Genomic DNA, 14230 nt, shown 5'->3' on the forward strand with positions numbered 1-14230 from the left:
CCAGTTCTTCTTCTGCACCCACGTCTAGTTCGTCTTCTGCAACCACTACGTCCCCTATAACCACGACTACTTCGTCTTCTACGACAAAGTCTTCCTCGTCTTCCTCGTCTTCCTCGTCTTCTTCGTCTTCTTCGTCTTCTTCGTCTTCTTCGTCTTCTTCGTCTTCTTCGTCTTCTTCGTCTTCATCGTCTTCATCGTCTTCATCGTCTTCATCGTCTTCATCGTCTTCATCGTCTTCCAGTAGTACGTCTACTTCATCATCTCGAACCTCATCCGCAGCTACAACTGTCCGAACCGCTACCACCGCCAACACCGCCTGCGGTCTCTCAGCCAACGTCAAGTGCGGGGCCGGCCTCTGTTGCACTCGCTTCAACGTCTGCGCCAGCACTCAAGTAATACTCGTAATCAATCCACTTTGTCTCACTATCGCGGGATGTCAGTCGAGCTGGAGCAGCGCCTGCTATTAGAACAGTAGTACGGCAGGACGCCGAGGCCCTTTACGTGGAATTTGGCTCGCAATGGAAAGCCGACGAATGGGCCACTGGCTCATCTCCAGGTCAACTTCGTGACCACGGACTCTCACGCCCGGAACTGAGGCTGGTTTTCATTTTCAGGCGACCAACTACGACAACCTCATTTTCAAGGATAAAATGGACTGGATCGCCAGGTCCCAACCAACTCGCGCTGTTATCGCAGAATTTGGAGTGCCCCCTAAGGTGACTGAAAAGTTGCAAGTCTGTCAAAGCAACGCGCTCCAAGGGTCAACATTCAGCATCAACCTTCTGGCTAGAGGTAAACCAAATTCAACGTCGCCAGATGGGACTTGAGAAAATATTGGATTGAGAAGGCGTGTCATACAGGGGGGGCTTTGTCGTTTGACGAGGCATAGGTGTGTCGATCAGAGTAACATGCTCTACAACGCTGGCTAGGAGTTTTCATTACCCTACCTATACATTCTACACTGTACCTAATTGTGATATAATATAGACGAACTGAACCTGCAAAACTGCGACTCATGACACCTACTGTCCTCATTGATTACGAGTGAGACTTGAGAGCAGTATTCTCGTAAAAGGCTCGAAATGGTGTCATTCAAATCAGAAACAAACGGCCTCATTTTCATGAGTTTAAATGAACAGAAACCGGACAAAGCCAGAACGTGGCTCTTAATGTGAGTGTTATAAAGAGCTCTCCATCTTATCAACACCGATACCACCCCCCCCTGGCTCTTCGCCCCAACTTGGCATAGAGTCTTTTGGCTCAAAAGAAGGCCTGGAACACAACAATCCCTGTCGGCATCTGCGGCCTAGCTTGGATGGACCCCGCATCGCATCCCCCGTAGAGGGCTGATTATTCACGCCAACTGCGCTTGACATTGTTCGGGTTTTTCCTCCTCGATGTCCGCGCGGTGTCAGATTTTCATCGAGATCAGCAACATGTCTTCCCACAATCCATCTTCTCTTCGCGGAAAGGTTGCCATCGTCACGGGCGGCTCCCGGGGCATTGGGGCCGCCATTGCCGTCGAGCTCGCCAAGAGAGGCGCGAATGTATGCCAAGACGATACGATGCTTATGCTCATCTCTGCTCTACTGGATATGATTGCTAATACGCAATCTAGGTCACCATTACGTACGTCTCTGAGACGAGCGAGACCTTGGCTGCCGAGGTTGTCGAGCGGATTGGAAACATGGACAACGAGGCGCGCGCTATGGCGATACGGGCTGACGTATCCTCGGTTGAGCAGTGCAAGAAGGTCGTTGAAGCCACAATTGCGTTGTACGGGGAGCACGTTGATATCCTCGTCAACAACGCCGGCATCACCTCCAAGCTCTCCGTTCCCGACATCACCCCCGCCGACTTCGAGCAGGCCATCAACACCAACCTCCGCGGGCCCTTGTTCATGGCGCAGGCCGTCATCCCCCACCTCCGCCGCCCAGGCCGCATCATCAACATCACCTCCGTCGCCGCCCGCGGCGGCTACGCCTCGGCCAGCCTCTACCTCGCCTCCAAAGCCGGCCTCGAGGGCCTAACGCGCGCCCTGGCCGCCGAGCTGGGCCCCGCCGGCCACACCGTCAACGCCGTCGAGCCCGGCGTCACTGAGACGGACATGGCCAGGGACTCGGGGGCTTCCGACGCCCACGGGCAGTACGTCAAGATGATTGTCTCGATGACGCCGCTCGAGAATAGGATGGGGAGGCCGGAGGACATTGCTTCGGTTGTTGCGATGCTGGCGGAGCCGCAAGCCGGCTGGGTTACCGGACAGACTATCTCGGCTTCGGGCGGCTTCACCATGATATGAATAGATACGTAAAAACATAACTTGATCGTTACGTCTCTAGAGATGAAAACCTGCGATAATGAAACTTTGGTAAGGATGCCAAGAAAAACAAAACCCCCTATTGGGTCGAACAGTGTTTTCTCTAGATTCTGACGGGGACGACGCCCATTCATTCAAACTAATTACATGCTACGACTCATTGCCCGTTAAGCAGCTGACATGAGCTCTTGCAGGCGCCGAAGAACCTCATCTTCGCTTGGATAGTCCGACCCCTTGATGGACTCGAACGCGGGGAGGAGTATAGACTCGTCAATCTCCTTGTACTTCCCGAGCTGGACATGAATTACATGCCCGTTGCGCGAACCGTCTGCCATCAACAAAGCCGCACCCCGGGCAACGGCCTCCGCGGGCTGTATCTCGACGCCGACCTTCTCCATCAGGCCTCTTAGGTCCGGGAGCACGTTGCTGTCGGCCCAGGTCGGCGCGAGGGTGTTGACTCGGATCGGGATCTTGGCCGCGTCGAGGAGCGGGATAAGACCGCGACCATAGCCGAGGACGGCATGTTTAGCGGTGGCTACAATATCACCCAGTTAGTGAACAAGAAGAAGGATAAACATGATATCACACAGATATTGTGACTCACCATAGTCTACAGCTCGGAGTCGTTGTAAACCAGTGGATGATCCGTTGATGACGATGCTGCCCCCCTCGGTCTGCTGCCGCATGTGGTATATAGCCAACGTAGCCGTATGCATCACGCCCTTCAGACTGACGTCCAAGAGCGCGTGCGTGGGCTCGACGAGGTCTCCGTTTTCGTCGACCTCCGTCGACAGGTAGTTGGCGCGCGGGCCGACGCCGGCATTGGCGAAGACGTGGTCGACGCGGCCGTGGATCTCTTTCGCCCTCTTGAACAGCGCAACCTGGTCCGCCCAGACGGTCACGTCGGTCTTCACAAACGTATACGAGCTCTCCGGCTGCTCTGCCGGCGGGTTGATGTCCGCGTTGACGACGGATGCGCCCAGCGAGAGGAGCGTGGCCACCGTGGCGAGACCGATACCGGACGAGCCGCCCGTAACAATGACCACTTTACCTTTGAGGCCGGTCAGTTCCTTGTCTTCGATTACGAATTCGGCCATTTTCGAGAATAGCTGGATGCAAGTGAGATTACCGCTGTGACGGGGTTGCTTTTCTTGGCGAGCTTTAGATCTCTATTTAATCTCCTTGAAGCCCCCCGCTTAGGGGAGGGGCAGAACCAGCTCTCTACTAGGCAGCATTCTATTACAGTCCGAAGTGACGTGTCGTCGGCTGAAGAATGGCACTCGAGACGGTGTATGGGCTCTATGCGGAGTCAAGAACAGGGTTCAAATCGAAGCTAAGGGGCCCTAGGACAGTGGTTCTCTTCGCCCATGTTGACCCTTCTGCCCCAACCCACAAAACAAGTGCGCAGGAACCAGAGCTGATTGCTCGAAGGGCCCCTTGTTGCATGAGGGATTTTCAGCTGACAGGACTTTCATCGACAGGGGCGCGTGTGAGAGTCAGAGAACAAACCGGCAGCGATCAGCCGTGCCCGTCAACGATCAAGTAGTGTTGTATGTAGGTGATTGCTTAGGAATCAAGTGCCATACACACCCCATGGATTTGGGTCTTCCCTATCGTGCAATGGTTTAACGGACTTGGATGTTATGTAACAAGATGTTGTATTTGGAGAAGCAGCAATTCGTATCTCATGAAGCTTCTCAGGCTTGGCAGCTATAGCGTCTTGACTACTCCGTCTTCTAGGAGTATATCAAGTGTCAGAGCTGATTAGTTCGGTCGGAGAGAGCCAATTGCCGGAATGGTTTCTTTACAAAATATCTTCAATATCCAGCTCTACAACCTTGCCATCATGAGCTTGTTATTTCGAAAACCGTTGTCGAGAAGTACAGATGCTGCCAATTATCGTCTTGATAGTAAATTTGGGCCGGAAGACTGTTGTAGTACCTTTCTAGCGGCGCAGTGAGCTTGAAAATTTGTTAAGAAAGACGCCTACTGGCCATTTCGCGTAGAGTCTATCCTACTATACTAAGCGTAGGAACGTGTCTGCATTGTAGACGCAGCCCAACACAAAGTTAAGAACGCTGTAGACAGCGCTACAAGTCTTAGCACAACCCGCATCTTTCAAAGGTACGGAGGTCTATAGGGACCTCCTGCAGCAGAATTTACCCCTTGCGTTGGTTAACCTGTACAGCCAGGTGCCCGCTAAAAACTGGATGGATGTAGGACTAAAATCACTAAGATGATCTTCGAAACTAAGATTCGTGTCAGCCCGCACTTCCTCTACACTATGTAGGAAAGTCTTGCCTGTGGCTATGGACGGTGAAGATCTATCTCAGGCAGAATTACCACGCAAACTGCTTCGCGTTCGACATCCAAGGGTAACAATAACAAATATCTCTAAATTCTAATAGACTTCGACCTCACTTCAGAAACTTTTCAATTGTGTTTCGGAGCTTGAAAATAGACAAGCCGTGTCCTGTCATGAGAGAAGCATCGGCCTCAAGCTTGAGCCGCTTGTGAGAGTTGTTGAGAGATACGGTTCAGGGATACGCCAAAGCAATCGATTTTTTACTCAAGTTGCCGAAGGCTCCATTCTAATCCCAGTGGCACTGGTCTGGGGACTTTTATGGGTTGTCCTAGTGGTACAGAAACACTCGATTTCGGGGCTTGTCACATGGCGGTACCAACGTTCTAGATTCAGGCCGCCTGCGCAATGACTAGCTACTTTCCCCCAAGTTACTCGATATGCTACAAAACATCGGCCAAAGTTGCTCTATCCATCAACGATATGAAGAGCTCTTTGGATAGGACGAGTGTTTTTCAACAGCGCTGGCCAATTTTTCTTCTTTCGTTCTTCACTTCCTTCTCAAGGCCAAATGAGTATTCCAGCGAAAAGGAGTCTTACCGCGGGCTGCCGCAGATGTGGTAATGACAATGTTACCGAGACTCGACAGCATCAAGAAGCAGTAGGATGGCTTCCTCAAGCCAGTTGTGAGCTGGGAGAACTCATGAGCAATACTGCGTCCGTCCTTTGCAGTTGTCCATCCTGATGAACGCCGAAGTTTTCCTCATCGGAACCACAGCCAGCTGGGAAGGTTAGTCACTGAAGCTTTCCGTGCTGCCAACACATGAATGACTCGAGGGTTTGGAAGCTTACCAATTTGACATTGACCAACACTTCTTGTATCGCGTAATTTGACCAATTATGTCGGCGACCCACGCTGATTGGGCAAAGGTCTGGTATCTCCACGACACTCATGATGCGGCTCCCACCGGCTATTCATCGAGAACTTACTGCATGCTTTCAGTCGAGTGCGGAGAACCGAGTGATGACTGGGCTTTCAGGCAGTCAGCGTTTCGAATGGAGAAACCCAATCGTGCCGGCCTAATACGAGTTAATTACCTCTCACAAATCATGCAAGCGGCGGGTGCTGGTATAATAATACATACTACCACATTCTGTAAGAAATTTTACGTCCCGACGATCTATCCCGGCCGTTTCGACGAACCGCCAGCCTTATTGCTAAATACCAAACGTGATGAGGTCACGCTCAACACGCAGGCATACGATTCAAGAACCAAGTTCGGCTGCACGATGGCGAGGATGCCTTCGCTCTCTTCTATCCACTCGGCCTATCCATTCCTTCCTCAACAGCCGGCGAATTTTACATCGAACTTCAACGTCCCAGATTCGGCCAACCTCTCGTCTTGGACCATGCCACCCTGTTTTGTAAGACCAATATTCCTGGATTTTTATCTTGCTTTTGCAACGATTGTCAGTGCCCCTTGACTTACTTCGATGGCGAACATCGGTCTTGCCAGGCACCATGCCTCCATGAATGGTGCGGACGCCCGTCGGCGGGGTTGGACATAATCAACGATACGGCGTGTATCTGTACAGAAACCGCAGAGAAGGTCTTCGCTGCAGTAGAGGACGAATGTCTCGAACATCGGTCATCTTGCGGCAGCCCAGAGTTCTGGAGTAAGTTAACCGGCCCTTCCCTATTCATTTCCTGCATGGTCTCAACCCTGATTTATCTTCTCAACAAATCGACTGACAAGGGTCTTTTTCTAACGTGAAGCTGGTTTTCGTGTGGTATGACATCCAATCCTCTGTGCCGGATGCAATCCAACAACAAGACCTGTCGCAGAAAGAATAGGAATTGTTGACCTTGCGCACACGAATGCAGTACTCAGATAAATGCGGTATCGGGAAACCACATGCCCGGCTCAGCGATCCTCCCAGTTACGTCCCGCATGTCTCTTTCGTTGTGGCAGTCGAAACTATACTCCTGGGCTTTCGTATAGCCTGTAAGGCCTACCGCTTCGTACCTTGGGGTCCGGAAGATTTCGTCATAATAGCAGCCTACGTATGAGCCAACCCTAGTCAGGATTGATGAGGTTCTATTAGACTGATTCTCGAGTTTTCGCAAGATCCTCTCCGTGGCTACCTTGCCACTCACCGCTATAAGTACGTCTATCACACAATCAGGGAGAACCTATACTTCCCTTTCCTCTTTATCGAATGTTCTGCAAACTTTCTAATTTACTATGGTTTGATATATAAAGATACTAACAACTATTAAATTAGAGGCAGAAGTCGGGTCACTGTCAAATTACTGGCCCCTTGATTTTAAAAACATCAATATCTTCACCAAAGTCAACATAGCCTTCAATATAGCTTGCGCCGTTTCGCTAGGCCTAGCTAAGATTTCTATTGCCTTCTTCTTCTTACAAATATTTAACACATCCAGTGCTAGATACAAACGCTTCATCTGGGCAACTATTATTTTTACAGCTTGTCTTACCTGTTCATTCATCTTGGGGCAGCTTCTTATGTGTAACCGTGTTTCATGCCTTTGGGAGAACTCGGGAGAGCCTTGGCAGGGATGTAAATGCAACTACGTCTGGCAAGGTGAAGGAGTGTATCCAGCCCTTAATGCTGGACTGGATGTTTGGTGTAAGTTCTCTTTCTGGTCTCTTATCCCTGGATTATATCACATCCGACTAGCTAAGAGGTGCTACCTCACTGGCCCTCAAGTTAGTGTACCTAACCTTTCCTACAGTCGTACTGTTGCCGGTCACGCAAGTAATCAGGACCCGGTGGCAATGGAAGCAAAAGTGCCATGCTTTAGCAATGTTTAGCCTTGGATTGATGTATGTTGTGTGCGCCGACTTTCATTCATTTGTCTTCTTGCTGTTTTGAAAGAAGCCTCTATTAACCTCTTTCAGAACAGTATTTGCTGCAGTCATGCGAATCGTGAGCTTACGCGCACGTATAAGCACTGGCGGTATGCATACCATTTCATACTCACTCTTGCCGAGAACATCAGCCGTTCATGCGTCATTGAAGATTAGTTACCTTACTGACTCGGACAGGCGATCCTCTGAATATACAGCTGTGGTATCATTTAGAGTCTGCTACAGCTTTTCTAGTGTATGGCAGCAATACCTTGTCTAAACCCGAGTACCAGCCCTTTACCCAAAGACAACCAGCCTCCTTTCTAAAAGTGTTTCTCAAGACGGGAAGACTTTTAATCTTCTCTTTTTGTTTTTCTTTTTCTTTTCACCGCTGACGGTCACAACAGAGCGTGTATACCATTTACCCGCCTGATCATAGTCCGCAAGATTTCTCCTTATCTATCAGAACTTTTCTTCAGGCTGAGTTTGACGTCAAAAGAGTTAAGCACCTCTCAACAACTCACGATCAGGCCAAGAAATACAGGGGAACTCGATATTGAGGAGACATCCCCATCTTCAGAGGACCGGTTACCACAGATTATAGATGTTGGCGGGCTACTGGCGGCGGGAAAAAATCAACAAGACACTGTGGTCCCAGAAAGCGTACCCCCGCCCGCTAAGCTACCATCACAAAAGGAGATTGAAATTCCCAGGATCGTGGGATACTTCGCCAACACCGGGGACAACAGCGGCCAAATCTACTTCGATCAGCCCAAGATGTCCACCGATCCAGATCCTGCGACACTGCGACGATATGGCTTTACCAGTAATTATGTGAATGTCAAGGGCCTACATATCACTTGGGATGGGGATAGTCAAAAAAACAGTGTCAAATCGCTAGGAGCTGATAGACGGTCTTTATAAATGTTGACAGTCGCATTACAGGTCAGATAAACCTTCGATAAGAAAGTCATATACTTGCTCACCTCAACTGGTGGCGGACTCTGGTCTGGATGTTTCTCTTTTTGCTTCTGCAAGTTGTCAAAGTTCGGTCTGTGTTTCTCTGATGGGATGGCAGAAAGGAGGGATGAAGATGCTGCCAATAGGGGATCAGCGGGACGAGATGAGGCGAAATGTAGCATGTGAGGATGGCGGGGCCTCAACGAATCTATATGGGAGAATGGGCAGAGATATTGGTGCCGTTCTTAGGGCGGCGGGTGATCCGGCTGCATCTGACGATGGCAGTGGCACAATTTCTTAAGAATCAACCTTTAGCTGCTGACACGCAAAGCTACACATGCCTACAGATTCAGCATCCGCTGCTCCCAGTGTTACTTGTAAACACCGTTTGTTACTTCAAACTTCTTTTTCTCTCTCCCTACTTTTCATCTTCTCCACATGGATTGTATCTTCACCATTTACTTACCTAGCATCGTTACAGCCCCTTTCCCTAGCCACAGACGAGAAGTTCGGAGGCTCCTACCGGACCCTTGTCACAATGAGCCTCTTTGCTGCTAGGCGACTTGACGGGAGCATAGAGCCTGACAAGCTGACGCGGATCTGATCCAGCATCTAGGGCCTCACCTTGCTGTGTACTCACTGCCCAGTGACTATTGACAGAACCGACTCCGTGACTTGTGCGTCAAAGGTGAGTCTTCAGGAGACGACGTCTTGATCCCATAAATAAGGGTTCCCCATTGATACTCCACTTGTTTGTGACTGCGACAACGGACTGAAAGTCCGTTGCTCCTCCATTGCATCCGAGATACATACATAATGACTCAATATGCCTCTCGGATCGCTACTGGCGTGCAGCCAGAAATGACTCGCTTGCTTGTTTCGTCTTGAGGCAGAACTAATACCAGCACCCCAAGCAATCAACTAACCTGTCCGAAACCGAAAACATTAGGCAAAACTCCCCGCACGTACCGGCTGCGGTTACGTTTCCCTGCTCACAAGGAATATAAGCTTCAGACGACATGAAATAAGCTTTCCCCCTTGATGTACCGGAAAGTGGGAGACACGGCGATGATCCCCTTTTTGACGACTTGATAAAGCCGAGTCGAGCCCGGTGACAACTCGAACGCAACCTAAACTCACTATTTCGACCGTCCTGTCCTTCTTTTCTATACTGTCAGTACCGTTATTTCCGCCACTCTTTAACAACGTCACGATGATTTTGCCCCATGCGGCTGTCCGCTCTCTTCAAGCACTTTCGCTCAACGCGCCCCGTCAAACTCAACCCCCCCAATCGTCTTCTATCCAGTGCCCGATCGTCCTCGATGGACGGATCCCCCAGAATTTCACCCTGCAGGTCTTCGACACCAACGAGAGCCCCTTCAACCCGGGCTTCACAAAGGGGCCCGCGCCGTGGTCCGAGATCCTCCTGTTCCCCGCGGGCGTGACCCCGTCGCGCTTCGACGTCGTCTCCGAGTCGACGGCGACCAGCTTCAAGCCGCTCGAGGTCACCATCAACGACAAGTCCATCTTCGACCCGAGCGGCAACAACCCGCAGCTCGGGTTCCGCCGAGCCGGGCTGCTTCTCGGCAACGGGTCCGACGCGTCGAACCAGGGCGTCATGACGTTCCACTGGAGCTCCCGGCAGGACCCTGCGCGCAAGCTGAACCTGACGCACGAGTACCTCACCTCGTTCCACGAGACGAACGACTCGGGCGGCGCGCAGTTCTCTCTGCAGATCGGCACCCCCCTAGGCCAGGACGGCGCGGCGGGCAAGCCGGCCGCGAGCGACTGGAAGATGCTGGACCGGAACAACACCGTCGTCTTCTCGACCCCGCTCAAGTTTGACGCCTGGCAGAACTTTGCCGTGACGCTCGATGTCCCAAAGAAGTACGTAACGTTTCTATCCTGCTCGGTCTGTCTGATGACTGTGTCACTGGGGTGGGGGGCCTAACATCCTTTCGTCAGCACGATGCAAGTGTACTTCTCTGAAGGCAACGATCCGCTGAAGCCGGTCACGGAGGTTCTTCCGAACGATAACTCGGGCGGCGGCGCCCTGCAGATCGGCCTTCTCAAGAAGCCCACCGAGACGAAGACGGTCGTCTTTGACGGGTTCCAGGAGAGCAACATAGACGAAGGACAGATCCTGGGGAGCATTTTCGTCGAGGACAGCGCGAATGGTTGCGTGTCTCTCTGAATTCTCCCTTCGGAAGTTGATTTGAAATGGGCTTTGAGAAAAAGAATAAGACACTGCTAGGCCATATGCAGGAGAACGGGCCCCAAGGATCGAATGTTTCGACATCGACCTTGGGCAAGGCTAGCCTGTCTTGTCTCTTTTTTGCGTTTCTTTTTCCAGGGAGTAAACGGTCTTGAAGTCACGTACTGCCCCTTTACCAACCCATGGCTTCGGAAACTTTTCACGGCGAGTGGAACAGAAAAAGCAAATTTCTCAAATTGCGAAACAGATACATTGTTTACCCCGTGTACCTCCATGGACGGCATGGTGCCACGAGCGGTTGTTTGATGTAAAGTGCCTCGTAAGCAGGGAGATCACCCCCTGAAAGCGCGTCAGAAGCTCAAGGGAGCAGGAGAAGACACAGCGCGTAACATGTCACAGACAAAGTAGCAAGGGCTATGTTGGTTCAAGACTGAGTCACTTGGAAAGATGGAAATAGCAATCGGGCAACGTGCGTCAACAAGACATTTTGTATTCTCGCTCTGCAAGCCCAAAACTCCTTAGCTGTCTCAAATTTCAATCCACCCCAGAGCCAGATTAGGCTATTGTGACCAAGTACTATCCGTCCGGGTAGGATGACAACAGCGGAACATCATGGCAGAGTCTACGAATCTGGTAGAGGAATGTTCCAACTCAGCGAGTGTACTCTGTACAGAACCATCTCTATTCTCTCGGGCCCACTGGTCTGGCATGACGTCCGAAGAAGCCGAGGCAGGAGACTGGGGAAATTTCTTTTTGCGTTGCCAAGAGTTGACGAAGCATGTCGACACCTGCCGGGAAAATCTTGATCAGCAACTCGTTTACCGGATTGTTTACTGTTGCCCGGAACCTCGCATGATGACCTGGTTGAGCTGCCGCCCCTGGTGGCAGTTCTGGGGATGCCTGGTCGCCATGCGCTCTGTTGGTGAATGGTATCCCTCCAGTTGTCGCCTTGTTTCAATCGACAGTGGGCGTCGAGGTGCCGTGATCCAGCCAAGAGGGCTCCGATGTGCAATATGCTGAAGCCAAGGAAAGCGACCGGTAAACGCACAAGAACAGACAATGCGCCGGACTGGGTATGGTCGACGGGTCCGTTTCGAGGCCCAAGTTTTGGTGGAGAAAGACGAGCAGGCTGCCTCGGTTGTCCGTCATCACCACGCCCGGGAATACCAAGACACAGACTTGCCGCTCGTTGATGTCTACAGGCTCACCACATGTTTAGCGTAATATGGAGTCACAGGAGGCACAAGTGCCTGTTGGTTGGGTTTCTTTCCTCCAAAAACGACTTGCCTCGACATAATTCCTTTTGCCCCTGCATTCAAGGCGATCGTCGAGTCGCAAGCGGCTCCATGTGAACTGCCGGATGCATGGTTGATTAGTCTTCAATGCCAATTGGAGACGGCCGTATCAAGTAAGTGATTCATTACCTGCTTGGTCGGTTGTCTTGTGTGCCCTCCGTCGTAGTTTACGACGTTCCTACGGGTGCTGGCCATGCAGCTGGTCAGCAGCCATGATAGCTGTCAAGTAAGATCGTTCTGCTCCACCGCGGACAATCGACCGGAAAGTGATTATGCCTTTTGGACCGACATTCATCACTGAGAACATCCCTGTTTCGGAAACCCTTGGGCCTGACATCGAACAACGTTAGATGCGATTGGCGCCCGCTTGATCCAGAATGGTCCTTCATGGAGGATCCTTCCCAGCATCCCCTCAGCTTCATCTAGGTGTATGGCTGGTTAGCTAGACATCCTCGGCCCGAAATCGAATCCAACAAAGTCTTTGGATGGATCTAGGCTCGTTGACGAAATCCAGCCAACTCGGAACAACGCCCTCGTGGGGGGGACCTAACCGAGGGAGCCTCCCTGCACGAGCGTGGTGGTTGTTACTGAAATGTCGTGCGGTTGTGAGGTCATGGACGTCGTGTAAAAGAAACGACTGTAGGCACTTGGGCAGAGAAACGCGCCGCCCTTCCATCCCCTTCATATGGTGCGACCCGGCACGTCCAAGCACTGGGGTGTCATCTACACTCGGCAACACACTAATACGAAAGGAACAACATTATTATTATGCACGGGCTTTCGCCAAGGAACCGTGTCGATGACGGACGACAAAAGGTTGAGACATTGGTGTCTACGGACGAAGCCACCAATCAGTGTGAAACGAGGGAATCGCAAGAAACAACGCTTTGGGACGAACTGGAGGCCCCCATCGTCTCAAACTCGGGATGGCATCGCGGCTGGAGGGAAGCCTTTCCATGTTGCTCCCATCATCATCTAGATATACCTCGGTGGGTTTTGTCGATGATGTTGTAAGTAGTATAAGAGAAGCGGGTGCCAGCCGATAGAAGATAAGTTTCTGCACACCAGCAGGACCATCAACGGGCCATCCATCCAGTCTCTTCTCTACTTGCGCGCCTTTCAGTTATCTTCTCTCTTTTCGACTTTGACAAACTGCCAACAAAGTGCAGTGCACTCTCTTTTGACACGCACAAGTCGAAATACCTCAACTCGCTCTTTTGAAAAGACATTCGCTTCCAAAAACAACCCCCGGCTCCAAAGTCCCTTTTTCTGTGTCCCTCCATTTCGAACAAAGCCTTAAACATGAAGACCGCCGCCGTCACCACCGCCCTCCTCGCCGTCTTCGCGGCCGCCAGCCCCATCGAGGTCCGCCAGGCGTCCGGCTGCAAGGCCTTCACGGTGCTCTTCGCCCGCGGCACCACCGAGATCGGCGCCCTCGGAAGCGTCGTCGGCCCGGGCCTGCAGAGGGCCGTCCAGTCGGCGCTCGGAGCCAACGCCGTGACGGTCGAGGGCGTCAGCTACCCGGCCGACATCGGCGGCATCATGGCCGAGACGACGGGCACGGGGCCTGGCAGCACGGCCATGACCAACCAGGCCAACCAGTGGCTGAGCAAGTGCCCGCAGACGAAGCTCATCCTCACGGGCTACAGCCAGGGCGGCATGGTCGTCCACAACGCCGGCAAGAAGCTCAACGGCAAGGGCGTCGTCGCCGCCGTCACCTTTGGGGACCCCTTCAAGGGCCAGGGCGTGGCCGGCGTGCCCACGGGCAAGTTCAAGAGCTTCTGCGCCGCTGGCGATACCGTCTGCGCCGCCGGCGGGTGTGCCAGCGCCGGAGGCTGCGGGAGCACGAGCGCGGCTGGTCACATTGGGTACGGGTCCGATACCAACGCTGCCGGTGCCTTTATCAAGTCTGCGGTGGCCTAGTGGGTGTTTTGAGTAGCATCATGGCATAGGCTGGGGGCATGGATATACCGTGGCTGGAGGGGAAGCGACCCGTCCCTACCTAGACTACGGTATAGATGTAAGGCTTGGATGCTGGGAACTTTCCATTCTTCACTCTGAATAGTTTCAAACCTTTCTACAAATATTACACTTGGTCAATGGCACTGGCTCTGTCTATTTTCAGGAGTTGTGCGTGATACGGACATCATCATCCTATACCTATGCCGGCCCCTTCATCATTACAAATATTTCCAAATCGCCCATCTACTCGTCGAATACATCTCCCATCTTGCCTCATACCGAAATCTGTGATACTGAGCAAAC

The 14230-nt window shown here is 52.0% G+C and overlaps 5 protein-coding genes across 5 annotated transcripts; 4 read left to right on the plus strand and 1 right to left on the minus strand.

Annotated features, from left to right (window-relative positions):
• Window positions 1-1374: 1374 nt before the first annotated feature.
• CDEST_06176 (Putative short-chain dehydrogenase/reductase SDR, NAD(P)-binding domain superfamily) lies at window positions 1375-2372 on the plus strand. The gene is made up of 2 exons (XM_062922335.1): window positions 1375-1547; window positions 1619-2372. Exons 1-2 carry the CDS (start codon window positions 1398-1400, stop codon window positions 2297-2299), a joined length of 831 nt encoding a protein of 276 aa, XP_062778386.1. The 5' UTR covers window positions 1375-1397; the 3' UTR covers window positions 2300-2372.
• A 3-nt stretch (window positions 2373-2375) lies between these two features.
• Window positions 2376-3489, minus strand: CDEST_06177 (Putative short-chain dehydrogenase/reductase SDR, NAD(P)-binding domain superfamily). Its single transcript, XM_062922336.1, has 2 exons — window positions 2922-3489; window positions 2376-2852 (listed from the first exon to the last, which is right to left on the minus strand). The coding sequence occupies exons 1-2, from the start codon at window positions 3412-3414 to the stop codon at window positions 2485-2487; spliced, it is 861 nt and encodes a 286-aa protein (XP_062778387.1). The 5' UTR covers window positions 3415-3489; the 3' UTR covers window positions 2376-2484.
• A 2030-nt stretch (window positions 3490-5519) lies between these two features.
• On the plus strand, window positions 5520-8475 carry CDEST_06178 (uncharacterized protein; the record flags this gene model as incomplete). Its single annotated transcript, XM_062922337.1, has 8 exons — window positions 5520-6044; window positions 6137-6296; window positions 6397-6410; window positions 6505-6684; window positions 6749-6785; window positions 6906-7274; window positions 7694-7751; window positions 7903-8475. The coding sequence occupies 8 exons, from the start codon at window positions 5520-5522 to the stop codon at window positions 8417-8419; spliced, it is 1860 nt and encodes a 619-aa protein (XP_062778388.1). The 3' UTR covers window positions 8420-8475.
• Window positions 8476-9527: 1052 nt separating this feature from the next.
• Window positions 9528-11216, plus strand: CDEST_06179 (uncharacterized protein). The gene is made up of 2 exons (XM_062922338.1): window positions 9528-10342; window positions 10421-11216. The coding sequence occupies exons 1-2, from the start codon at window positions 9669-9671 to the stop codon at window positions 10647-10649; spliced, it is 903 nt and encodes a 300-aa protein (XP_062778389.1). The 5' UTR covers window positions 9528-9668; the 3' UTR covers window positions 10650-11216.
• A 1803-nt stretch (window positions 11217-13019) lies between these two features.
• CDEST_06180 (Putative cutinase/acetylxylan esterase, alpha/Beta hydrolase) lies at window positions 13020-14075 on the plus strand. Its single transcript, XM_062922339.1, has one exon. It carries the CDS (start codon window positions 13268-13270, stop codon window positions 13886-13888), a length of 621 nt encoding a protein of 206 aa, XP_062778390.1. The 5' UTR covers window positions 13020-13267; the 3' UTR covers window positions 13889-14075.
• The last annotated feature ends 155 nt before the right edge of the window (window positions 14076-14230 follow it).

Source organism: Colletotrichum destructivum, chromosome 4 (assembly GCF_034447905.1).
Source record: "Colletotrichum destructivum chromosome 4, complete sequence".
NCBI lineage: Eukaryota > Fungi > Ascomycota > Sordariomycetes > Glomerellales > Glomerellaceae > Colletotrichum > Colletotrichum destructivum.